This window comes from Thamnophis elegans, chromosome 16, assembly GCF_009769535.1.
Source record: "Thamnophis elegans isolate rThaEle1 chromosome 16, rThaEle1.pri, whole genome shotgun sequence".
Taxonomy (NCBI): domain Eukaryota; kingdom Metazoa; phylum Chordata; class Lepidosauria; order Squamata; family Colubridae; genus Thamnophis; species Thamnophis elegans.
Genome location: NC_045556.1, coordinates 39,644,146 through 39,671,160, shown reverse-complemented (window position 1 = coordinate 39,671,160; position 27,015 = coordinate 39,644,146). Strand labels below are relative to the sequence as shown.

At 48.3% G+C, this 27,015-nt stretch overlaps 2 protein-coding genes across 2 annotated transcripts; one reads left to right on the top strand and one right to left on the bottom strand.

Moving 5' to 3' along the window:
- Positions 1 to 906: 906 nt before the first annotated feature.
- Positions 907 to 15,399, bottom strand: PLPP7 (phospholipid phosphatase 7 (inactive)). Its single transcript, XM_032233695.1, has 3 exons — positions 15,293 to 15,399; positions 6,745 to 7,211; positions 907 to 3,129 (listed from the first exon to the last, which is right to left on the bottom strand). The coding sequence occupies exons 2-3, from the start codon at positions 7,196 to 7,198 to the stop codon at positions 2,765 to 2,767; spliced, it is 819 nt and encodes a 272-aa protein (XP_032089586.1). The 5' UTR covers positions 7,199 to 7,211; positions 15,293 to 15,399; the 3' UTR covers positions 907 to 2,764.
- A 276-nt stretch (positions 15,400 to 15,675) lies between these two features.
- FAM78A (family with sequence similarity 78 member A) lies at positions 15,676 to 25,821 on the top strand. The gene is made up of 2 exons (XM_032233694.1): positions 15,676 to 16,163; positions 25,241 to 25,821. Exons 1-2 carry the CDS (start codon positions 15,826 to 15,828, stop codon positions 25,767 to 25,769), a joined length of 867 nt encoding a protein of 288 aa, XP_032089585.1. The 5' UTR covers positions 15,676 to 15,825; the 3' UTR covers positions 25,770 to 25,821.
- Positions 25,822 to 27,015: the final 1,194 nt, after the last annotated feature.

Below are 27,015 nucleotides of genomic sequence, written 5' to 3'. Positions count from 1 at the left end.
CTTCATTCAATTTGCTCAGAATATTCTCCCCCCTCTCCCAAAACCAGCGACTACAGGAAATTCAGATGCTCTTAGATGGATCTTTGAAACTCATCAGCTCTGAGGATAAAAGAATTATAACAGAGAGTCATCCTTCCGTCTGCAATGGTTGCTATGGAGACGGAAGCAAAATGTTTCCCTTTTGTAGGCAGAATTGTGTGGACCCACTGCTTGTTTGTTTGTTTTGTTTTTGTTTTTGTTTTGCCTCTCTGCGAGGCTTCAATCTTGTAAAGAGCACCAACAAGTCAGATCAGTTGCTAGTGGTCACCTCCAAAGCATTCATCATTCTCCATCGAAGCTCTTTGACTGAATATCGGAAAGAACGAATAAGGCCAAACTTATCAGACCTTTGATTACAAGTTAAATTCCAGCCCCAGCAAGTGATAAAGACTCCCAAAGATCATGAGAAGATCCCTCATCTTCTAGATCAACAACAACTGAATGGAAAACTGCTGTTGTCCTTCAAGCGCCGCACCAGAGAGAGTATTCTAACTAACTGCCCTCGTGTCTGGTTTGCCAACTGCACAGGGGCAGATAGGAGAGCGCCCCAGAGGGTCAATGTCATCGCCCAGAGGATCATGGGTTGCCCCCCTCCCTTCCTTGGAAGAGCTTGATGGCTCCCGCTGCCTTAAGGAAGTTCAAAACATTCTCAAAGATCCAACCCATCCTGGGCAACCTTTGTTTTTTTGAACCATTACCATCTGGCAGACGGTACAGGATAATAAAAACAAGGCCAAATAGGCTAAAAACAGCTCCTATCCCAGGGCAGGAACCATACTGAATTCTACAGTATAGTGCAATATCGGGTTTTCAATTTCAATTATATAGAATGTAAAGGGTGTATGTTTGTGTTTTTATTTTTATAATTGCAATGTACACTGAAGACAGCATTTAATTTTGTGGTGCAATGACAATAAGGTAAACTAAACTAAATCATCATCCAATGTAGTGGATGGGGAAAATAGCCCTATTTACCTCTAAGTTGTCCTTTCATTGGTCTAATTGACTTTCTTAAAAAATCAAGTCGTTTTGTTCACCCCCATTTTAGCCTCACACTTTATCCGTGAGGTTGGGGGTAGTTGGCTTCCCCTGTAGCACTAAACTATGGTTTGAGTAAGCAAAGTGGAGAGGCCACATTTGGATAAATTGTGTCCTGCATGAACTAGAAAAACATTCATTTACTTAAATGAATCCTATGTCAAGGCTCCTTCTCAACCAATGTTACCACGTAAACCACAGCTTATTCATTTGACTCATTCTCTGATGGTAAAGTTGAGCTGACAATTTCACCCCCTTCAAGACTTAACTTGGCTTCGATTGTGCCACCTCAGCCCTTGTTGTTCTGGTTCATGGCTTACCATGAACCTGACCACCAATGGTGCAAAAAAAAAAAAAAAAAAACACCTTTAAGCACAACGTGGGAGATCAACTTTGTACCCTGAGCTCATGACTTCTATCTAAATCAAGGTCCTTCAACCTTGCCAATGACCAGGAAGATGATCTTCATCTCCCAGAGTTCCTCAGTCATCTGGGAGAATTCTGGGAGCTGAAGTCCACCTTGAAGTTGCCAAGATTGGGAAGCATTGCTGTAAATCATACGTTAGTGCGTTTGATTTCTGCCCAATAGGTGAATCTAGACACTTTCTTTCGCAAATCAAGGTTTACATTGGAGGATCCATTGTTTGTGAATGTGGCTACTGAGTTGTAAACTTGACAGCTAATGATGCTTTGAACCAGAATACGATTTCCACCTTAGTCCACCACCTTATCCCGGGTCGCTTAATGGCTCCTGAAGTTTGCTTGGCTAAGAAATTGGCAATAAAACAAGGAAAAATGTCTAAGTGGTACAGAATGCTCTTGTGTCATTATAAATAATTTATAAGGCATGGTGTAGTTTTTCCCATGGTACATTGTCCAAATGCATTAATTTCAACTTCCAGAATTCACCACCTGGATGCTGAAACCCACCTTTATGGGGCCCCTTGAGTTCCCAAAATTCTCAGTGTTGACCAGATGCTGGTGGGGAATTCTGGGAGCTGAAGTCAACCCTTGTTGTAGATATCCTTCCTCTCCCATAATTCTCTCATTCTGACTAGAGAATTCTGGAAACTGAAGTCCACACAGTTGCACTTCACCTCCTACAATTCTTAGCAAATGACTATACTGACTAGGGAATTCTGGAAACTGATTTTCATGCATCTGGATGATGTCCAAGTTGGGAAAGTAGGCAGAGAAGCTGGGATGTCCAAGAACGAGACTCTCAGCACAACTGGTGGACACCTCAACTTGGGGAAGGAAACTCATCCTGTATTCCTCAATTCCGTTAAATTCTATGGTTATCTCCAGATTAAAAAGCAAGGGCTACCAGATGCCTCAACAGCCAGATAGCAAGAGAAAGCAACGTTATCCTTGATCCTTGCTTTCTGGTTGGAATCATTGGGGGGGGGGGATGCAGCCAAATATCAATCAATCAAAAATCAATCTCAACGATTCCCAGATGAGGTTGCTATGTGAGACTGAACCGTCTCTTCAGCTTCGTGAGGTTCAGATCCATCACTTAGAAAACAAACTTCTATGAAGAGCTTTGCAGAACTTCTAGGAGAATTCTTAGAAGAACAAACTCCATGGTTCTTTTGCAAAACGTGTCCCTTTAGGAGAGGTCCTTTGCCTTGTCTATGTCCTCAAATAGAAAATGAAAGGAAGCTGATGAGGACATCACTACAATTCACCACATAGAAATCAACATCTGGCACGTGTTGGAGGACATCCAGAGAATCTCCACCATTCGGAACTGGATGTAACCGAAGAAAAACCCAGAGAGGACGTCAGTGACATGGTGGCGTCCCACCATGATTCGGGAGAGTCCCACTAAGGAAGCCCAAAGGATAAGAAGAATACGGAGAGGGACTGCTAGAACCAGGTGATTGAGGAAGAACTTGGAGACCATAGCAGCCCGGCTGGCGTGACCAGCAGGGAAGGCATAGATATCCATCGTCAGATAGTCCAAAATGCCCGGGCTGACATCATAAGGGCCTTTACGCTTTGCCATTTTCTGTAACCCGGCCACAATGATGATGTCCATGAGCAGAGCTAGGGGATGGGAGAGAAAGGAAGGAAGGAAGGAAGGAAGGAAGGAAGGAAGGAAGGAAGGAAGGAAGGAAGGAAGGAAGGAAGGAAGGAAGGGGATGGAAGGGGAGAGAGAAAAGGGGCATGAACACAACGTTAATAATTATAAACAATTTAATAAATATATTTTTTTTTTAATTACATAAATGCAACATCCTACTGCAATGAGGAGATTGGCTCCAAGTCACCCAGCCAGTGTTCACATATAAGACATGACTAGAATTCACTGTCTCCTGGTGATTGGCTCAAAGTCACGCAGCTGGCTTTCATGCCTAAGGCGGGACTAGAACTCAAAATTTCCTAGTTTCTAGTCTGGTGCCTTAAACACAAGACCATATTGTCACAAAAAAAAAAAAAATGACTAAAATTTTGGGATTCAGGGAGGCAAAGTGATAGAAGAAGAAAGGTGATTTAAGAGCAGACTCTCCAGAAAACATTATTCTGGGTAAATCAAAGCGAAGACATTCAACCTGTCTTATGCAGAACTGGAATTGTGGATTCCGGCACAAGCTGGCCCTTCCTCCTACGGGCCATGTCCTTGGAGGGGGGTGGGGGATACACAATTTCTATCTCTGAACTAGATACTTTAGTGTGGCTTCTGCCCAGATTCATCCAGACAAGCATGTGCCAAGAAAAGGTCAGGTTGCAAATAAGTTGGTTTCCCGCAGAGCATTCTCAGCTCAAATCCAATTTGGAAATTACTGGGAACCCAAAATAGCCTCCTCGGGATTCACGGTATGGTTCCCTTTGCATCATATTTGAGAGAGAACACCTCGAATAAGGGGGGAGCCCAAACCTAACTCTGGAGAAATTCACAAATTGGTTTGTTTGCTTCCTTATTTATTACTAGCTGATAACCCAGCGTTGCCCAGGTATTTATTTATAGGGGGGAAATCTCCAGACCAAACATAATTTCTAATATTGGATTTCCCCCGTTACCAGAGGGAGCCCCCTTGTGGAGTACTGTGAAGCTGTTACCATGGCCACTCCACTGTGCTGTACAATAGAAGCCATTTTGAGCCACAACAGGCTGTATCTTAATAGAACACCCCCCCCCCGAGGTGTTTTAGTGATGCCTTAACCCCACAGTATTTGTTTCCATAGAGTAAGTCATCTGTGTACCAAGTTTAGTTGAAATTTCTTGAGGCGTTCCAGAGTTATGCTGGAACACACACACACACACACACACACACACACACACACACACACACACACACAGAGTTATCAGCTATCGGCTACTCATTGGTAAATGTGGACATGCTGTTTCAGTAATCGGGCCAGTCCGTTTAGCAGTTTCAACAAGTTTTCTTGTCTCTCATCGTAGGTTTTGCCAAATCGTTCCATCTTTCTGCAGAGATAATCTTGTGGCACTTATCATATATATATATATATATATATATATATATATATATATATATATAAAACAGCCTTCAATGGATGTGTTTCCCCCCCCCCTTCTTTTTCTCAGAAGGTTATTATAAATACAAATGGGACCGAAGCAGAATTCTTTGCAAAACAGGAAATGCTCTGCTCGTGTAAAGCCAGAGGTATACCACATCGCAGATCTGGTTGGGGAAATTCTCGACTTAAACATTGTGTGCAGTTAGAAAGACTTCATTTGCCTCATGCAAAAACTGTTGCAACCTCTAACCTTCACGAATCTCTCTCTTATCTTTTTTTTTTTTTTTTTTAAGATAGGAAGGGTGAGCCAAAGGCCCTCTTACACATTGCTCAAACACAGACACATACACACACACACACCCCCCTATATATCTGCTTCGTTGCTGGAGCAGGCTGCGTCCTGAAATATTCATAGGTGTGGTCACTCGGCTATGGAAGAATATTTATTTTTTGAGCAACCTGACCTCCGATCTTGCAACAAAAATCCCTCTCCACGTCTTCCGAGGCCTTGGATTGTCTTTGGAAAGCATCTTGAATATGCTTTGCTTTTTCTCCCCCTCTTCCCCATCGTCCTGACCGTGTGTCGGTTTAGATTAGAGAGGCAAGTCACCAGAACAGATTGCTTTCTTTCCCCCCTTGGTGTTTTCAAAACCCTTCCCTCACAAAACATCCTCCATTTCTTCATCCTCGAGTCCGTAAAGGAGAAAATATGGACACTTGGAAGATAATGGAGAGGCAGTTTGGCCTAGGGGTTAAGGCACCAGGCTAGAAACCAGGAGACGGTGAGTTCTAGTCCTGTCTTAGGCATGGAAGCCAACTGGATGGTTTTGGGCCTATCACCAGGAGATGGTGAGTTCTAGTCCTGTGTTCAGCATGAAAAACAGCTGGGAGATTTTGGGCCAATCACCAGGAGACTGTTTTTGTTTGGAGATAAATTTCTTTAAGAAATAAATTTCCTGGTATCCTACCCTTGAAAACGGAGGCTTGACAGACTTATCCCAATCAAAAACCAACTTTTCCTTAAACAAAATGAATTTTCAGCATCCTGTGGCCGTGAAACCAATGTTTCCCCATCTGGTTTAGAAGTTTACCTCAATCCTTGACAGCCGGGCCAACTTGCTAATGAGACCCTACGCTGAATTTATTTGGGAGACACAGGATTGTGAGAGATAAATGTCAGTTAGTTCCAGAAACATCAAATAGTGTTCTCTGAGAATTTGCCGAATTCTAGCAGGATTGAACTACAATGTGAATTTTTTGCTTGCTTCTAGCTTTACCAGGGATTTCTGCCGCTATTCTCAAGGTTTCAGTTTGATTAGTACTGTACCCATTTCACAGAAATATGGATTGAGTTTGAAAATAACAACGCAGCCAGGGGTGAAGATGAGGAAGATGAAGGGGTAAGAAAATAGGAAAACAGGGAGGACAACAACAAGACTTATCGGAATCTCATTGTATAGGATTTCAATGTGTAGGAGAAACAGGAAAACGAGATGATCAAAACTCATTTCATGGTGTTAGTTGTGCAGGATAAATAGGAAAACCACAAGATTATGGAATTTCGTCCTATAGCTGTCATGGCGGACCTATGACACATGTGCCAGAGGTGGCACGCAGAGCACACTCTGTGGGCACCGGTGCCGTCGCCAGCTGCTCTTCATACGCACCAGCCAGCTGGCCTTCACAGCCTGAAAACGGCCCCAAAAATGGCCGTTTTCCAGGGTCCTTTTTCAGGCCGTTTTCAGGCTGGTTTGGGGGGCGTTTTTTGCCCAAAATGGCCTAAAAATGGCCCCAAAACTGCCTGAGAAACAGCCCCAAAATGGCCTGAAAACGGCCCAAAATCACCCCAAAAATAAGCACACTGGGCAGCTGGTCTTTGGATTTCCAGCACTCCAGTGCGGGCACATTGGGGGGCACCTTCCGGTTTGGGCACTTGGTGCTGAAAAGGTTCGCCATCACCGTCCTGTAGGATGGAGTAGGATAAACGGGAGAACCGTGAGAATCGCGGAATTCCATCCAATAGAATTGAACAGAATGGAGAAAACAACAAGAATGATGGGATTTCACTGTATACGATTAATTGATTGGGACAAATAGGAAAACGGGGAGGATTTCCTGTGGATGCTCGGAGGAGAGAAGGGAGGGAAGGTCCAGGAAAGAGGAGCTCAAGGGACTTACCTAAAAGGAGATTGAGGAGAACTTCCTGGCCAGCCAAGGTGCTGCTCTTGACCAAGCAGATGAGGGTGCCTCCGATCCAAGGAATACCGTGCCCGGTGATGCCAATGAGGTTGACCATGGAGCGGGCATTGCCCCAGGCCGCTGAGTTGCTGGCACAGACCCCCAGCCGCTTGGAGAGGGAGATGTCGATGGCCAGCAAGGAATTGTAAGCGATGCCTTTGAAAGTGGGGTTCAGCTGCATGCAGTCTTCCTCCGGCAGCTGCTGAGATGGGCGCTGCTCCTTCGACCCCTCGCTTTGGGACGGGGCAGGGCCCCCCTGGCTGTTTGACCTCCGGGGCAGACTCCGAGGCTCCTGGGCACTTTTCAAGGGATGGCTGAGGGAGAGGAATTCGGTCCGGTTCAAGACGTTGTTCCGCTCCCGGGCCAACCTGGCTCGGTTGGAAACGGCTGGCATGGTGGCACGTTGTCTGTTAAAGTGGGGGGGGGGGGGAGGAAAAATTCAGCTGTGGAAGGGAAGGTGGACGGCAGAACAAGCCCCCCCTCCCTCCCTTGCTTCTCTGCCACTTAAGCCCGGGGTAGCCTTAGCATCCCCCTCCTCAAAAGTCATGAGGTTGGGAAGCTGCCCTAAACTCTAAATATAGACGCCCTGCTGGAGGGGGAAACCCAGCGATGGCCATAAACATTGGCTCTCCAAGCCCACCAAGCTTGGAAAAAGAGGGGGAGGGGGAGGGAGGGAGGAGGCGGAGTAGGGAATAATTGACAGCTTAATTAACCACTCTGGCACCTGAGAAAGGCCTGGGCATCCAATGGGTAGGAGTAGGGGGAGGGCGGACAATCAGCACAAAGGTTTGGTTGCTTTTAGGTTGCTGGCTTCCCACTTTTTGGCTGTTTCTTCTCCGGGATAAAGGGATGATAAAAAAAGGATGCAGATGCCACTCCGCCCCCTTTGAAACTCCCTTGGGCTCCAGGGACTGCAGATCCCATTCTCCCTGGCTGACAGGGCTGGAATAATGGGTTCTGGAGTCTGGTGGGTGGGTGGGTTTGGAAAGCAACTGCCTGGGGGAGGCAGCGAGGGGAATTCTTTTCTCAGCTGCCAGCAAGCTGATGAAGGGCCGGAGAAGGGAAGAGAGGGTTTTGCAGCTGTTTATTATATCCCCCCCCCCTCTTCATTGTTGTTGTTGTTGTTTGTTTTGGAGTCCTTTCCATTGCAGCTTTTAAATTAAATATGAATGGAAAGGGGAGAGGGTTGATGGGGGGGGGGGAATCTCATCTGCTGCTTTTTGCTGCCAGAAAGCAGTTTTGTCAGTAAAGAAAGGGAAAAAAATGGAGAGAGAAAGAGATGGGGGAAGGAAGGAAGGAAGGAAGGAAGGAAGGAAGGAAGGAAGGAAGGAAAAAAAGAGGGGGAAGAAGGGAGGGAGGAATGAAAGAAGGAAAAGCAGAGGGAAGGAAGAAAAGGGGGGAATGGAAGAAGGAAAAGAGGAAGGAAGGAAAAGAAGGGAGAAAAAGTGGAAAGAAGGAAGAAAGGGGGCAGGGAGGGATGGAGGAAGGAAGGAGGGAAGGAAAAAAGGACTCTGCCACACAGCATTATGATTTCAAGGTGCAGTTATGAACTGTTGACCCATTTGGAGTATGTTTACACATCTAATTCACCAGCTCAGCTCAATGCTGAGAAACCGCATCTGCACAATTTTTTCAAATATTGCAAAAGTGTTTTGTTTTCTTTTGTTCCATTTTGAGTTTGCACTGTGAAAACCCAAATCTGCTGGATTGGCTTCGTGGTCTGGTGCTTTGCCTCAACCCAGGAAAAGCCCTTTTTCAGTAGGCTGGTGGATGGATACAGATGAGAGGTTTTCCTTTATGGACTTGCCTGTTGATTTTTCATCCTGCACATCAAATGCCCCCTACCCTGGATTTTTTCCTGACACTCAAGGGGAGGGAGAGAGAGAGGGAGAGAGAGAGGGAGAGGGAGAGAGGGAGAGAGAGAGGGATGGGGAGAGAGGGAGAGGGGGGAGAGGGAGGGGGAGAGAGGGGGAGAGAGAGAGGGATGGGGAGAGAGGGAGAGGGGGGAGAGGGAGGGGGAGAGAGGGGGAGGGGGAGAGAGAGAGGGAGAGAGAGGGAGAGGGAGAGAGGGAGAGAAACACAATTCCAGGATGAACCTCTGTGCTCAAAACTGTTTGGATCTTTAGGTATTGTGGGAAGCCGTGAGAGAATAGAATAGAATGTGGAATATAGAACAGAATGTAGAACAGGAGTTGGGAGGGACCTTGGATTTTAATGTTAGGACGGCTTTAGGCTTAAGATTTTCGCTGCTCCCTCCTCCCCTCCCCACAAAAAACTTTTCAAAGAAACAACCACACCCGCACTAGCCATAGGCAGGTGGTCCTCGACTTAACAACCGTCCGTTTGGTGACGGTTCAAGTCCCTTTCTTTCCAGGCCCACCGTAACTTCTCACAGTGACTAAATGAAGAGTCTTAAGCAGAAGACGATGGATAGTAAAAAAAAAAAAAAAAAAGTGGAGGAACTGGGAGATTTACAGCCTGCTGAACATTTACTCAGAGGCCCAACTACTCAGAGGCCTCCTAGTTGACATTTCCAAACCATCTCCAAGGGCAGCCCCAGAGAAAGCTCGTGGCAGTAGTCCAGCCGAGATATTCCCCCGAGGGAAAAACCCAAGAGTGAGACTTTAGTGTCCTTTTTTTTTTCTTGCTTGGGAGTGGGGGGTGGGGGCAACAAAGCTCATTCCGCTACCCTGTCACCCATAATAGGTAATTCTGCAAGGCTCCGAAACAGGAAGGGTCTTATCAGGGAAGATGTAACGTGCGCCTCTTCTAGAGTGGTTTGTTCCTCGTCGTTTCTACATAGAGACGGCCGCAAACTGGGTTTGTCTGGCTGTCGCTCTTCTCAGTTCAGATTTCCAAAGTGGAGGAGACAGGCTGTCACGGCTGCGGCCCAGGTCTATTTTGGTCCCGCAATCTGATCTCTTGGCCCAAGTCTATTTTCGCACCTTGGATATTTCCCAGTATACAAAATTCCAGGCGGTCGAGAATCCCCCAACCAGTTTTCCTTTCAGCCGCCTGAAACCAAGTTAGTCGGTAGGAGTTGGAGAACAAAAGGGGTGGGTGGGTGGGTGGGAGGGGGGGGGAATGTAAGAAACCAGATGATAATTCAGTATTTTGGATTACAGCTGCAATCTCTAGGCTGATGTATTACAAAAACGTAAAATACAATTCTGTGCGTTTGGAAGAACAAACTGTTTCAAAGGTTGGCCGTAGAGGCTTAAATCATTTTCAACATACATCACAGGAAGATGTGAATCTTTTCTATCCCCCTTTAGGCTTTTAGAAAATCTGCAAAATGTCCTTTGGGGAATGTAGGGGGGAAATCAAAGATGTGTGATATGCAGGAGCAGGGTGTAGGATATGTGGAAATCCTGTTGTGCTGTGTTCTTCTTCCTGTTTTACAACAATCTTTCTATGGGTTTAGAGTGTTAAAGCAGCCTATGCATTAAAATAGAGATATAGATAGATAGATGATAGATAGATAGATAGATAGATAGATAGATAGATAGATAGATAGATAGAGAGAGAGACAGACAGACAGACAGACAGACAGACACACACACACACACACACTCACGAGAATGGGTGGATGGATGGATGGATGATGGTGATAGATAGATGGATGGATGGATGGATAAAGAGAGTGGAATAATCCAAACATAGTGACTGCATTCGCACAAGCTAAGTTCCTTTGCTGCATTTGGAAACTAACCAATGAGAGAAGCAGCCTAGAACTTAGCAGAATCTTCCGGACAGTGAGAACAATTAACCAGTGGAACTCCTTGGCTCCAGAAGTTGTGGGTTCACCATCAATGGAGGTTTTTAAGAAGAGACCAAGGCAGCCATTTGCATTAAATGGGACAGGCTCTCCTGCTGGAGCAGAGGGTTCGCAATTCGCAATTTAATGAGTTTATATGCCGCCCAATCCCAAAGGACTCCGGGCGGCTTACAAATACGAAGTGAAATGAAATAACACATAGGGGGAAAGAACAAAAACAGTTTAAAAAAACACAACATACATTTGGCTTGGCTGGGGGTTTGGACCTGATTTAAAATCAGCAACCCCAGGCCTGTCGGAACAGCCAGGTTTGGTGACTTTTTGGAAGGCCACGAGAGTGGGGAGGGTCCGGATCTCTGCTGGTAACTCGTTCCACAGAGCCGGGGCAGCTACAGAGAAGGCTCTCCCCCGAGTGGTCGCCAGCCGGCATCGTCCGGTTGACGGCACCCGGAGGAGGCCAAGCCTGTGGGTTCTAATCGGACGTTGGGAGGTGTGTAGCAGGAGACGGTCTCTCAGATATCCTCCAAGGTCCCTTCCAATTCTGCAATTCTGTAATTCTGACTGGAAAGCAAAACCACCTGGCATAAGCCCAACTAGGGAAGGATGGATGCGCACCACAGCGCATGCTGCATTTGTATGTGCAGAGGGAACATAGAGTAATAGAGTTGGAAAGGACCTTGGAGGTCTTCTGGTCCAACCCACATCTCAAGCAGGAGTACCTATGCCATTTCAGACATATGGTGGCCCAGTCTTTTTCTTTAAAACTTCCAGTGATGGAGCACCCACAACTTCTGGAGGCAACTTCCGTTCCACTTCAGGTGCTTTGGAGAAGAGGCTGATCACTTGTCCTTTTGGGTTTGGGGAATGCTCTGTAACAACACCTGCACTGACAGAGGCAGACTCACAGCTCTCCTCCTGGGACCAAGTCTCTCTCCTCTCTCCCTCCCTCTCCCCTTCTCCCTCGCCCCCCCCCCCTCTCCTTGTTGAGTTTTATCTCAACCACCACATTCCATTCTGGCTTCTGTGCCCCACACCAGCTTATCACCAAGATCCAGGAGACCTTAAGTTGCCATTCCAGCTCACTCTGAATCGTGAGGGAGAAAAAATGCCATCCTTTTAGCTTGCCTTGCTTGCTGCCAACAGTGCATCAAGCGGTGGAATTGGGCCAAGGTCATGCAGCCAACCGAGGGGCACTAGGACCCAGCCGCCTCTTAATCCCACACCGGCACCACTCAGCCAGGCGCCTCCTCGGATTGCACACATTTGCACACATCCGCAGTCACAACTTGGAGGCAAAACAACAACAACAACACAACACAAAATACAACAAGATATATTCTACAAGGGAGATGGAGGGAATACAAAAGCGGAATTAAAACTATAATACCCAGCATTCCTCAAACTTGTGCTTTCAAAAGTGCTGCAGTTTGAAGATGGGGGGGAGGGAGGGAGGGAGGTTGGTCGCCCTTCTGTTCGGGACTCCTTGTCAGGATGCTCAGCCCAGAGGGGGGGTGACAGGTTGGCGTTCAGGATGGACTGCACCTATCAAGTTGCCAAGGAGGATAAAACAACCTGCTCACTGTGAGAGGCCCCGAAGTAGTGAGGGAGGGAGGGAGGGAGGAGGAGAGAGAGAGAGAGAATTAGAAAATTGATCAGAGAATTAAATTGGGGATAGATAGATAGATAGATAGATAGATAGATAGATAGATAGATAGATAGATAGATAGATAGATAGATAGGAGAGATAAGAACAGAATAACAGAGTTGGAAAGGACCTTGCAGGAAGGATGGATGGATGGATGGATGATAGATAGATAATGTTTTTTTCTTTTGCAAAAGTTTGGTCGCCGGTGCAGCCTTTCACCATCACCCCCTTCGCCTCTTTGCCCACCGCCCGCCTAGGGGTGGCGGGCAGGGAAGCTGGCGAGGGGTGCAAGCCCTGCGCAAAAGAGCCGAACCCCCAAGTGCCCGAAGCAAGGAGAGGCGAGGGCAAGGGCAACCGGGCGTCTGGATTGCGGCGCGCACCTGCCTAGCGTGCGACTGGGAAGAACGGGGCGCCGCCGCCGCCGCCTTTGCGCGGAAGGTGACTGCGGATCCAAGGCAGCCGGAGGCAGGCGCACGGGCTGCTCCCTAGGGAGAGAGAGGGGGGCCTCCCTTCTTCTCCCCCAGCCGGGGGGTGGCCAAAAGGTGGGGGCTGCCCTGAGACGACCTGCTCGTCAGGACCCCTCTCCAGTAGCCTTGGAAAAACAGCTGAAGGTGGCGCGGTTGGTGCGCAAGCCTTCCAGAGCAAGGCCGTCCGGAGATCCCCGGAGCTGGAGGAGGAGGAGGAGGAGGAGGAGGAGGCTGCTGCTCGTGGCTGGATGAAGGGCAGCGGAGGGACGAGCCAGCCAAGCCAGGGAACTGCCGGCGGCAGAGGCGGTCTCAAGGCGGCCAGAAGGAGAAGACGCACCGGCGCGCGGGTCCTCGATTCCTTGCGCTTGGCTCCCCCGCCGCCGCCGCCGGGGCTGGCCAGACGCTGCAAGGCGGCATCAGCAAGCCAGGCGAGGCAGAGGCTGGAGCCCGCGAGGAAGAGCAAGGCGGCTGCAGCTGCCCAGCTGCGGCGTTGGCCGGCTGCGAAGGACGCGGAGACGCGCAGAGACGCGGAGGGCGAAGAAGGAAGCGCCACCGGGGAAGGGGCGGCGAGGAGAAGCCCCTGCAGGGCTGCTGGCCGCCTCCCCCCCCACCCCCACTCCAGCGCCTCTTTCAGGTGGGGGCGCCTCCGCTTGGGGCGGGGGGGAGAACGCCACGGGCGGCGATTGTGAGGTGCGCCGCGCAGTCACCAAAGGCGCGATTGATGCGCAAGCCGGTGGCGGCGCCGGGGACACAACGAGGGTGCCCAGCAGCCGACGGTGGGGAGCCAGCAAGGAGCCTCAGACCCGGTTTTGGACGGGGGGGGTCAAGAAAGAGAAAGTAGACAGAAGGGGCGACCAAAAAAAACCACAAACCAAAAGAAAACCCAGAACCCGCCAGAGAAGGAGAGAGAAGGGTCCAAAACACGAAAAACATCAACCCACGAGAGAGAAGTTGGAATCAAACTTTTCCTGCCTGGCCTTCCAAGCACCCCGACTTCGCTTTTGGAGGAGGAGGAGGAGGAGGAGGAGGAGAAGAACGCCTGGGAGATTAGGTGGGTTAAGAGACTGGCCGCAAAAGAAAATTATGCGTGGCCGATTTCGATGAGCGTGTAAATGCTTTTTTTTTTGGGGGGGGAGATGAGGAGGTGGGGGGGTCTATTTGTCTACTGGTGATTAGTGGGGGGAAATGCTGGATACTTTAGAATCTCTGGAAACTTTTAAAAGAAGATCCTTATAATTTTTCACACTTTTTCCTGCCCAAAGGTGAGTAAAGGCTTGGGAACCCCCCCAGCACAATACCATCCTGGATAATTTGGAAGGTAAATTCTGAATTAATGGCTCCGAGAGGAACGTGTGGCCTCCATTCTCTAATTATTTTTTGGGTCCTTCCTACCATTTTGCGGATGTGACTAAAGAAATCTACAAACGGAAGGAAGGGAGGACAAATGATGTGTCTTCATGTAAGAACTCTTCGGAGGCCTCCAAGAAGGTCTTGACTGGGCTCTCACTAAGACAGCTTGTTTCTAAAACAGTGACTGTGCGTAACCTGGACTCTTAAACAGCAAACCCACAAATTGTGACCCACCTTGAAAACTAGTACAGATGGTATTGATAGATTTGGAGAGTCAAAACTGGACTTTGGATCATTAAAACTCCTGTAAGTTTTAGCAGCCTTTATTGATTGTGGCCCAAATCTATCTATCTCTCTCCCTCCCCCTCCATCTTTTTTTCTTTTTCCTTTTCTTCTTTCTTTCTTTCTCTTTCATCTACTATCATTCATCAATCATCTATCTTTTGTCTATCTCTATTTTCTCTATATATCATATATCTTATTATATCTCTTATTCCTCCCTCTCTCCTCTATCTATATCTATCTATCTATCTATCTATCTATCTATCTATCTATCTATCTATCTATCTATCTATCTATCTATCATCTATCTATCTATCTATCTATCTATCTATCTATCTATCCTCTTCCCCCCTCCCTCCCTCCCACTCCACCATTTCTTTTTCCCCCCTCTCTCTTTCTCTTTCTCATCTACTATCATTCATCATCAATCTATCTTTTGTCTCTCTGTTTTCTCTTTATATCATCTATCATTTATCTTATTATAGCTATCTTATCCATCCATCCATCCATTATCCATCAATTTTTTTGCCACTCATCATCAGGCAACTTTTAACCAGGAATTAGGTACTGCATGCTGATACACACACATGCACCCCTCCTAATATTTCCACTTAAATAAGAGCTCATCTCTTATTTTCCATTATAATTACAAAAGGGCAAACTTTCATTATTTAATTTTCATTTAATTCATTTGAGTGCTAATACTTATCCGTGTAACATTTTCAGCTTTTATTCTGTTCCTTCTACTCACGGTGAGCTGCCTAGAGTCGCCACTTGGCGAGATGGACGGCATATAAATTTCATAATAAATAAATCTGCAGGGCCAGAAAGAGAACTATGACTATTTACTGAGCTATTTTTGAATTCTGCTCCCCCCCCCCTTTCATTTACACCTGGGCAAATGTTTTTCAACAGCTGAAGAAAGAGATACATAAGAGACAATAGGTTAAATATGCCAAAACTTACCAATTTGGGCTTTTGCTTGGATGATGTTTGGAGAAAAAAAACCCTTTTGGCCGTTCCAAAAACAAAACCAAATTTATACTTTTTTTTTCCGCTCTCCCAAAGGGGAAGTTATGAATGAATCTCCCATCAGGAAGCGAAAACGTGAAGCCGTCACCGAGAAGCTAGAACCTAGAGATGAAAAAGAGGCATTTATTCTTCGCCTTTGTCTTGTTTTAAAAGATTAAAAACAGAACAGAAAGAAAAAAAGGGGGGGGAAAGAAGAAATATATCAAAGCAAAATATAAGGCCAGTTGATTGTAACTCACTGATCAGGGAATCAAAGCCAGCTGGAAACGGTCTTTACACACACAACACAAAAATCAAGGAAACTTGGATTACTGGACTCCTCACCTTCTGGCTTTGAAGCAAAAGTTGTTGATCTGACTCCGTGGCAGGAAGAAACTCACACCCCAGGGCAAAACCAAAAAAGTTTGATTTGTTCAGCCTGCCAGAAACAGGTTCAGGTCTCCTAATGAGAATGCGTCTTCTATCCTATGGATATCAGTTTTGAATTGACCGATGAGGAAGATTGTTGGTGCCTTTTGGCGATCGTGCTGGTACTTTGGGCCATGGGCTGCATCCAAAGCATCAGCTGCAAGGCAAAAGGCTTTCGGGAGAGCATCACCGTCCTGGAGATCAAGACGTCCATTGACCCCGTCCCCACCAACATCGACGAGTCGTCCAGCGTGGTGTTGAGGTACCGCACCCCGCATTTCCGCGCTTCGGCTCAAGTCCTGTTGCCTCCGGTGCCCAAAAAGGAGACCTGGATTGTAGGGTGGATACAGGCGTGCAGCCACATGGAGTTCTACAACTATTATGGTGATCATGGCATGTAAGTGGCTGGGCTTTTGGGGGAGGGGAGAGATGGCAGTTGAACAGGGTCGGCTGGACTAGCACCATTGCAAGCCAGGCTGCCTCTCTGCAGGGTTTTTGGCAGGATATAATTTGGGGTTTATTTAAAGGGTGGTGCAGTGTTTCTCCACCTGACCAACTTTAAGAATTCCCCAGCCAGCATGCTTTAAGAAGTGTGGACTTCAGGTCCCAGCATTCTCCAGGCAAAATGCTTTAAAATGCATGGGCTTATCAGAATTCCGCAGCCAGTATGCTAGGAATTTTGGGAGTTGAAGTTCACACAGCCCAAAGCCTAATGCTGATTGGGGAATTCTAAGAGTTAAAGTCCACCCCCTCTTCAAGTTGCCCAGTTGTTGAGAAACCCTGGTTTGGCGTATTGTGCAACCCCAGAAAATCTAGGTTTAGTGTGTGGAAAAGAGTGTGGAGGGTGGGACACAGACAGAGAGAGTTTTGCACCATCGGCATATTGTCGTGTTAACTTCCTCTTGGTTTACAACAAGAAACCTCCGGAGGAACCAAAGTGACCGAGAATCCAAGAATCACCCCTGCCAAAGCCCATGAAAACTCACAACTCTACAACAGAGGCCCAGATTCCCCCTCCCATTTCACGGAAGGGCAAACAGAAGATCAGGCAAAATGAGAATATATCTCAAAGTCCCCCCTACTGGATCATTCCAGGCTGGAAATTTGTAGATACCCTCTTTGTTTAGACTTTTAAACAGGGGTGAAATCCAGCAGGTTCTGACAGGTTCTGGAGAACCGGTAGCGGAAATTTTGAGTAGTTTGGAGAATCGGCAAATTTCACCTCTGGCTGGCCCCAGGAGTGGGGAGGGAATGGGGATTTCGCAGTATCCTTCCCCTGCCACGCCCACCAAGCCACGCCCACAGAACGGCTAGTAAAAAAAATTGAATTTCCCCACTGCTTTTAAACCTTGGGCCTTTGTGTTGAACAACGTGTTATCTTTATCTTTTTTTATAATTTTATTTATCACCATTTATCATGATCTTCCTAAAAAAAAAAGGTCAGGTTTTATTTACAAAGGGCCGAATCTGAAATCTTTTCAAGTGCCCCAAAATGGTTTGTGCATAAAAATGCAGTCCCTCAGTCCCTCCCTGAGTCCATAAGTTCATTCTCACTTTCACAACTTAAGTTCCTTATTCTCATCTGGCTTTCTCTGTTTTTTGTTTTTTAACTGAATCACTCACCCTCTCTTTCGTTCGTTCTTTGTAGGAGGCCTCCTTTGAGGCTGGTTCTGGCTACATCTTTTGAGATATTTCTCTCGTCCTTCTTAACTTGTCAGGGAAAGAACAGACAGAAACACAAACACTTTTAAGGATGGTGGTTTTTATGCCCAAACATTCATGACAGGCAGTCTTAGACATACGGCCACAATAGATGCCCCAACCCTTTCCTGCAGTGAGTCATGGTTGTTAAGTGAGTCTGGCTCCCCCATTGACCTTTGCTTGTCAGGTCGTAAAAGGGATCACGTGACCCCGGGACACGGCAACCACCATAAATATAAGCTCAGTAGAAGATCATAGGCTTGGAAGGGACCTTGGAGGTCCTCTAGTCTAGCCCAACTTTGATTTGATGGCCGGAGATCTTACATCCCTGATGGTGAACCTATGCCACGAGTGCCAGAGGCGGCACACAGAGCCCTCTCTGTGCCCATGGACGCCGCCACCAGCTGCTCTCCTCATTTTCAGCACGCACAGGCACGCCGGCCAGCTGATCTTCACGGGCGCCGGAGCACCCGAAGACTACCCAAAAAAGGGCTGAAAACCAGGGGTTTGGGGCACAAAAAACAGCCATACCAGCCAAAAAACGGGGCACGTGGGCACCAGCTAGCTGGTCTTCGGGTTTCCGCAAGAAAAACAGGGGGGCACCCCCTTTTGACCCCAGGAGGCTTCAGGGAGGCCTGCTAGCATCAAAATGAGGTGGGGCGCCACACCTCCACCCTGTATTGGTGCCAGCAGGCCTCCCTGAAGCCTCCTGGAACCAATAATGGGACACGGGGGGGGGGGCATTGCAGCCCCACACCTCTTGCACATGCCTGCCACCCCCACCACCCCGGCAGAGTCTGTACTCGTCTCCCGGCACAGACCCAAAAACCAGCTGGCTGGCAGGAGGCCTGTGCGCACGCGCATTGGAGCTGACCTGGGCGACCGCTCGCCTGCCGTCAGAAACGGCTCCACCTGCCATAGCTTTGCCATCATGGGCCCATCTGCTCCTTAACAGACCTGGCCCTCTCTCTGTTGCCTGATGCTCGCAAAAAACAGTCAACGACATCTTTGGGCAGTCAGTGCTGAAAAGGTTCACCCCCCACCACCGCCTTCTCTCGTTCTGGGCCAATGGCTATTCAAGGTCATCTTGTAAAGCGTCAATGAGGGAACCCCCACAACCTCTGGAGGCCAGCCGTTCCCCTGGTGAATTGTGAGATGAATAGAATTCTCCTCCGAGATGTTTCCATCGGTTACTTCCCCTCCGGCCGTCTAATGCTCTGGGGAAGAGGTCGGCCCCTCTCGTCCTTCTGACAGACCCTCAAGCACTGGAAGGAGGCTACCTTGCCACACCTCCCCTTCCTCTTCGTCAGAACGGACGCACATAGTTGCCATCACAGCCTCCATCCCTCTCGTCATCTTTCTTGCTCTTCTCTGCACTCTTTCCAGGACCTCAGCATCATTTGGGTACATAATTTGTAATTTAATGAACTTATATGCCGCCCAATCCCGGAGGACTCCGGGCGGCTTACAAAATACGAGATAAAAATAAAATAACAAATAGGGGGAAGAGACAAAAACAGTTTAAAAACACAACATACATTTCGCTTAACTGGGGGTTGGACCTGATTTATAAATCAACAACCCCAGGCCTGCCGGAACAGCCAGGTTTTGGTGGCTTTTTGGAAGGCCGCGAGAGTGGGGAGGGTCCAGATCCGTGGGGGTAGCTCATTCCACAGAGCCGGCGCAGCTACAGAAAAGGCTCTCCCCCGAGTGGTCGCCAGCCGGCATTGTCCGGCCGACGGCACCCGGAGGAGGCCCAGCCTGTGAGTTCTTATCGGCCGTTGGGAGGTATGTAGCAGGAGGCGGTCTCGCAGATATCCAGGTCCAGGGCCATGTAGGGCTTTAAAGGTAATAACCAGCACTTTGTAGCGCGTCCAGAGACCAATAGGGAGCCAGTGCAGCTCGCGGAGGATGGGTGTAACATGGGTGTACCGAGGTACACCCGATATCGCTCGCGCGGCTGCATTCTGCACCAACTGCAGTGTCCGAACACTCTTCAAGGGCAGCCCCATGTAGAGCGGGTTGCAGTCATCGAGCCTTGAGGTGACGAGGGCATGAGTGACCATTTTAAGTGCCTCCCAGTCCAGATAGGGCCGCAACTGGTGCACCAGGCGACCAGACAGCCATTTGTCTGACTTGGTATATCTTCTCCTGCCTGAGAGGGGGTTGGACTAGGAGACCTCCAAGGTCCCTTCCAGCTCTGTTATTCTGTTCTCTGTTACCCTGGGATGCAGGAAATGCCTTACCATTGCCCTCAAAGCCCCTGTGGGCACTCTTCCAGTCTTACCTAGCTAGGAGCTCAAATGATGATTAGCTTACTATATCACGCTGAGGCATGGCAGGAATGCTTGAACCCGGACACCTGGCTGGCTGTTAGCACAGGAAGTAAAAGAGGAAGCTTGCTCTGAGTAGTCCGGCCTTACCAGCGCAAGAGCAGGAAAGGAAGTTGAAAACAGCAGGCGTTAAAAAGAAACAGCCATCTGCTGAAGCAGATTAGGTCTTTTTTTTTTTTTTCTATTCAAATTGGGCCTTTAAAAAAAAAAAGAGACTCTAGAAAGAGCATGAAAGCCTCTTGGTGCGGGTGAAGAAGGGTGAAGAAGGAGAGGGCAAAAGTTGCCTTGAAACTCAACATTAAGAAAACTTAAGATCATAGCATACAGCTCTCTCAATTCCTGGCAAATAGATGGGGGGAGAAATGGAGGACAGGTTTTATTTTCCTGGGCTCCAAGATCACCGCAGATGGGGACTGCAGCCAAGAAATTAATCCACTTGCTCCTGGGGAGGAAAGCGATGAAAATCTAGGCAGCCTACTAAAAAGCAGAGACGTCACCCTGCCAACACGAGGGCATCTAGTCAAGGCTAAAGTTTTCCCAGCTGCAATGAATGGCTGTGAAGGTTGGATCATAAGAAATAGGCCAGTCCTGGAGTCTGGGGAAGGCTCTGATGATGAGGGCTGTATGTCCGAAGCAGAGAGGGGGCCAGGGCCGTCTGACAGTTATCAGCTGCCTTCAGAGTCAGACATCAGTGAGGCAGAAGAACAGCTGGAGCCTGTTCTCAGTGTGCGCATGTGCTGAGTTGCCAAATGGAAGAGCTAAAGAACAGGGGTGGACTTGGGAGTAAGGCCACAGGTGGACAATGAATGGGGAAATAAAAGAGGAGCAAAAGGGGAGGGGAGTTTTCAGGAGACAGTTAGTTTAATTAATTGGTTCGTGACTCTCCGAGGCTCCTTGCCAAGTTCTGCAGATGTCGGCCTGGCAGCTCTCCAAGCCAGAGAAGGTCTGTGACTGTAAATCCTCCCTTGAAAGACTGGATGTGAATGAGCAGAATCCACAGTCAATTAATAAAAAGGGTTTTTTGTCGTGAGAGGGAGTCTCCTTCAGGCTCTTGGGAGGCCTCGGTCAGAATAGAGGGAGAAAAGACAGAATATAAATTCCCAGTTGGAGAGCAGATGGAAATTGCATTTGGAATTGCGCTCGCCCATCGGTCGGGGCCTACGGAAGGGCCCCCTTTTTGCCTATGGGTTCCTGTTTGGAGCTGCACGTATTGGGGGGAAATACCAGAATAACCACCCAAAAGAACCACGCCATCCTTCCTGGCCCCTCGGTCTCAGCCCCGGCAAGGCCTAAGGTCTCCAAAGGGTCATTCAAGAATCCCAAACGTGGCTTGATTGGCAGCCGAAAGACCCCCGTTTCCTGATGAATGCAAACCAGACTTCCTTAAATTTGCAGAAAGAGATGATTTTGTCAGATAGGCGACCAGGCGAAGGGCTTTTACTTCCGCAGATGTGCAGGCAAAAGGCACGGGGGGGGGGGGAAACCGACTCGCAGACCTATCAGGCAGGCTCTGCGTGGGCTCGCGAAAGGCGGTGGGGTGGGCCCAGCTGTTTGGTTGCTACAGCCTTGAGTGAAATAAACCACGATGCTCCTTCTTGGAGGCCGCTAATGTTCACTTGATTTCCAGGCGGCAAGCAACCGAGGATTATCTGCAGGTCAAGGAAGGCCCCTTGCAGGGGAGAAGGGACATGGCAAGCAATTGCAAGGAGGAGGAGGAGGAGGAGGAGGAGGGCTGGTTAGCCAATGGCCGCACCTTTCCTGACCTAAGAGCTTGGCCCGAAAGGCATCGGCTTTCCTGAGCAGCCGCCTCAGATGCTCCAAGTAGTTTCTTATTTATCTGGCATTTCTTTTATTTATTTAGCAGGTTGCTTGCGGAAGCTCACGGAAGCTTCTGCCTTTCAAATAACACCTGAGATATTTTTTTTAACGTCCCTCAGGTTTTGACGCACTCACACGAACACACAGACACAAACAAAAACAATATATCCATCCATCCATCCATCCATCCATCCATCCATGTCATCTCTCTATCTGTCTCTCCATGCATCCATCCGTTTCTCCATCCAACCATCCACCATCCCTCTCTCTCCAGCTCAGCTGTCTACCAACCTATCCTATCTATCCGTCTATCTCTCCATTCTCTCCCTCCCTCCCTTTCTTTCTCTCTCTCCCCCCGCCTCCTCTACCCAAAGCACCTCAGGACAAGAAGCAACGGATGGAAACTAGTCAAGGAGAGAAGCAAACTAGAACTGAGGAGGAATTTCCTGACAGAAGAACTGTTCACCAGCCGAGCGACTTGCCTCCAGAGGTTGTGGGTGCTCATGACTGGAGGTTTTTAGAGAGAGATTGAACCACCATCTGTCTGGAATGGTTTAAGGTTCCCTGCCTGAGCACGAGAGGACGAGAGAGGAAGCGCTCCAAGGTCCCTTCCAACTCTGCTCTTCCATTCTACGCTCTTATCATCTATCCACCCTCTTCTCTTCATTTGTTTGTAACCTTCCGTTGGGCAAAGGGATGCATCCCACCACATCAATTTTCAAAGCTTCACTAACTTAAGGAATGAGTCCAAAACTTGGGACCGTGACTTCTGTGGGGTTGAAATTTGACGGTCCTGATTGTCCTTTTGCTCCCTGTCCGCATCCTACAAGGAAAGTTAATGGGGAAGCCGGTGGGAAGTCAAACATGGCTTTTTAATGGCCCAGCCATAATCATTCCATCTCTCTCTGTTTAATGACTCAACAAGTCATGGGTTCTCTATATTGTCTCTGTGTGTTACACAATATATAGTATGTATACAGTGTGTACATATGGTTTATTTTAACTCACCTAAAAATTATTGAATTGTGGTCTGGCGTTCCTATTGCATCACACCCTGCTTTGGCTGATTGATTATATGCCATCAAATTCTGGTTTTCATTCCTAGCGGCTGCATGGATAGATTTGTCTACGATCCATCTCCTAACCTGCTCTTTCCAATTTCATGCTTTGGTTAAACAATGCTTATTCAATAAAGCTCAGTTGGTTGGTTGGGTTGATAAGCCGACGAAGCTGCAGTAAACCACATTTTTTGAAAACATGGGGCGGGCTTGGCTTCACCAAGCAGGTTACGTAAACAAACAAAGAAAGAAAGAAACTCCGAACTGAAACAGATAAGCCTCGGGATTGTTTGGTGTTTTGCGGGAAATGGGCAGCATCTCTGCCCTGCTAGGAATCTAAAAAAGAGATCTCCACGGATCGCAGGGAGGAACTAAAACAGGACTTTGATTTTGAAATTAGTTTGGATCATGAGATGCAGAAAATAGGGGAGTCTCTGAATTTGCAAAGCCCACTCTTGAATATTTCTTTTCTTTTGTTTTTACCTTGCTAGCAAACTAAGAGGGAAGCTGCAAAGTTTCTGGTCCCAGTTGCAGTTGTGAGTCAAGGGATTCTGTACTTATGAAGTAATCCCAACATAGTGGCTGTGTTTGAACAAGCGAAGCTTCTTGGCTGCATTTAGGAACTAATCAATGAGAGAAGCAGCCTAGAACTAAAGGAGAAATTTCCTGACTATGAGAACAATTAAATCAGTGGAACGACTTCCTTCCAGAAGTTGTGGGTGCTCCCATCACAAGAAGAGATTGGACAGCCATTTGTCTGGAAGGGAGTAGGGTTTTCCTGCTTGAGCAGGGGGTTGGACTAGAAGACCTCCAAGGTCCCTTCCAACTCTGTTATTGGGCTATTCCGAGTCTTCCAGTTTGTTACTTTTTCAATCGAAATTGAAAACTGGAGAGAAGAACATTGAATGTAGAATGGGGATCCAGATTGGGAGCCTTCCGGTGCATTACTTTTTCTGTCCAGACTCAAGTATCGTTTGCACCCACGGGCACGTACGGGCTGAAGCTTTTGTAAACCATTGTCCTTTGAAACAAATGAAACGTCTGGTGTCATCTGGGAAGCTATTTTGAGGTTTTGATGACGAACGGAGAACCACTTCTTTGCAAGGCGCATCGCTTGGCTTTTAGCCACCCCTCTGGATGGCTCTCAAAGAAGATTACGGAGGTTGAGAAGATGAGTCTCTCCGTTACTGTAGGCTAGTTTGTTTGACTGTAGTTTGCTGAGTAAACCACCATTGGTGGTTTGACTCCATCCATTCAAGACACAACTGAACCAACAACGTGCTTAGGACAGTGTCTGATATTAGCCGATGCGTGTTCAGTGAAGGTCGGGGTTTCTCACCTACGACCCATGGATTCCAACTCCCAGAATTCTCTTCTGGTGGCTGGAGGATTCTGGGGGTTGAAGTCCATGTGTCTTAAAGTTGCCAAGGTTGACAAACATTGATCAAGACGGCCCTTATTCGCCTTCAGGCTCAAAGGTAGCAAGTCTTTCAAAGCAATTTGTAGTCTTCAAATTATTGAGTCTCAAATTTCCAATGCCGAACAAGACAGTTAAATGAGTCCCCCCCACACCATTTTACGGCCTTTCTTGCCACAGTTGCTAAGTGAATCGCTGCAGTTGTTAAGTTGGCAACACCGCTGCTAAGTGAATTTGGGTCCTCCACTCACTTGTCCAAAGGCCGCCAAAGGGGGCCAGGTGTCGATGCAACCGTCATAAACACGAGTCAGTTGCCAATCTGAACTTTGATCCTGTGATGATGGGGGGGGGGGATACTTCAGTGGTCGTCGTAAGGGTCCTACGTCACTTTTTGCACTGCTGTTATAACGTGGGTCACTAAATGAATGGTTGTAAGTTGAGGACTGTCTGTATTTCTGGGGAACTCAAACCGATTTGTATCTTATTGAACAATCCCAGGAACAATCCCAGTGATTTGTTGGGTCCAACTGAGCTGCCTTCTTCGGCCGTTGTTGTGGCCCCCCAGTGGAGCTGGCAGCAGAGTGAGGAGTTTGGGGAGGAAGATGGGCCAGTCCTGGAGCCCGGGGAAGGCTCTGATGAGGGCTCTGTGTCGCAGGCAGAGAGGGGGCAGGGCCTGTTCCCAGTGTGCGCATGTGCAGAGTGGCCAGACGAAGAAGGGAAGAGCGAAAGGACAGGGGTCAACTTGGGAGGAAGGCCACAGGTGGACGGTGAATGGCCCCTCCCAGAGGGAATAAAAGAGGAGCGAAAGGGGAGTGGAGACCATTAGTTTGCTTAATGGGTTCGTGACTCTCCGCGGCTCCTTGCCAAGTTCTGCAGATTTTATGCCTGGCAGCTCTCCAAGCCAGAGAAGGTCTGTGACTGAAAATCCTCCCTTGAAAGACTTTGCTGGAGGCGAAGGAGCAGAATTCACAGTCGATTAAGAAAAGGGGTTTTTGTCGGGACCAGGAGCTTGTTTCGTGCTCTCGGAAAGCCTCGGTCAGAACAGTCATCTTCATGCTGACCTTCTTCTATTGAATGCTATGAATTCTATGATTCCAAATTTTAAAACCTTCTTCAATCTGCTCCTTCTTTCTCACTTTCCACCCAGGTCAAGTTGGGAGCTTCCTGAACTCCTGGAGGGCAAGATCCAAGCCATCAGTGACTCAGATGGGGTCAACTACCCCTGGTATGGGAACACCACCGAGACATGCACCATCGTAGGTCCCACCAAGAAGGAAGCCAAGTTCACCATCAGCATGAATGACAATTTCTACCCCAGCGTCACCTGGGCGGTCCCGGTGAGCGACAGCAACGTGCCCAAGCTGACTTGCATCCACCGGGACCAGAGCTTCACCACCTGGCTGGTGGCCACCAACACCACCACCAACGAGATGGTCATCCTGCAGACTATCAAGTGGCGGATGAAACTGGGCATCGATGTGGAGCCCAGCCATCCTCTCGGGCGCCGGGCCAAGCTGAGGGAGCCCTCTGCTCAGGAGCAGCCCCAAGTCCTCAGCAAGAACGAGCCAATACCACCCAGTGCCCTGGTCAAACCCAACGCCAACGATGCCCAGGTCCTCATGTGGAGGCCCAAGGACGGGCGCCCCCTAGTGGTGATACCCCCAAAGCATCGGTAATCGGAACCCCCCTGTGGCAAGGGGGGGGGGTGGACAGAGCAACGGAGAGGGGTGAAAAAAAAAAGAAAAGAAACACTTCGTATTTAAGAGAGAGAGAGAGAGAGAGAGAGAGAGAGAAAATCAGCAAAAACAGAGGTGCACTTTTAAACTCATTTATCAGAAAAAAACAAAATGCAGCCATTCTGCCTTGTCCCATCAGAACGGATCTCACTGTGCTCGCCAAGGTCAACTTTAAGGACTGCCTGCAAGATTTCTAGCCTGGGGGTGTGGGTGCGTGTGCGGGGAGGGGGAGCGGGTTGCCTGACTCCTGACGTCCCGCTCTGACTTCCAGGTTTTTAAAAAGTCGCTTTTTCCTCCCTTTGGTGGTTTTATCTGCTGTTCTGTCTGGTGGGCTTAAGGCTGGCCGCTTCCAGAGAAAGAAAGAAAAAGTGGGTTTTATTTGAAGGAGGGACGGAAGAGAGGGGTGGAGAGGCGTCGGTTGGGAGGGAGGGAGGGAGGAAGGAAAGAGAAAAAGGAGGGAAGGAAGGAGAGGGGAAGGAGGGAAGCAAAAGGAAAGGATGGATGGATGGAAGGAAGGGTGTGAGGGGGGAAAGGGGAAGGAAGGGAGAGAAAGAGAAGAGGAGGAAGGGAGGAAAAGGGAAAAGAGGACAAAAGGAAAGAAAGGAAAAAGCAAAAGAATGGATGGATGGAAAGAAGGGTGGGAGGAGAGAAAGTGAGGAAGAAAGGAGGAAAGGGAAAGAGAGGGAGGGAGGGAGGAAGGAAGGAGTGATTGAATGCGGAAGAGTTCATGGTACACAAACGTGGACCATGGGTTTCCGTGGACCAGGGCAGGGATGAAGGGTTGAAAGTGGTGCCTGTTCCATTTTTGGTTTTTCCCCCCTAAAAGCCAAGTTGTGCGGCCTTACGTCGACCTTCGCTTTTCGTTGCCAAACATTTGCCTTAATCTGCATTTGGGTCTCCATAAGCCTGGCAGGGAGAAGGGAGGTGTGTGTGTGTGTGTGTGTGTGTGTGTGTGTGTGTGTGTGTAAAAACCTAGAAGGGATTGTGTTCTCTTTTTCTGTTTAATGTGTGTGGCAGAAGCTTTCCTGTAAGGGGGATTGGAGTTGTCTAGAAAGACACTCCTTCCTTCTCCCCCCAAACACCCTGTCTTGTTTCTGTTACCGGTTGAGCTCATTTCGTCCTAAACCGCATCATTTAACAGTAACAGAGTTGGAAGGGTCCTTGGAAGTCATCTGGCGAGACCTGC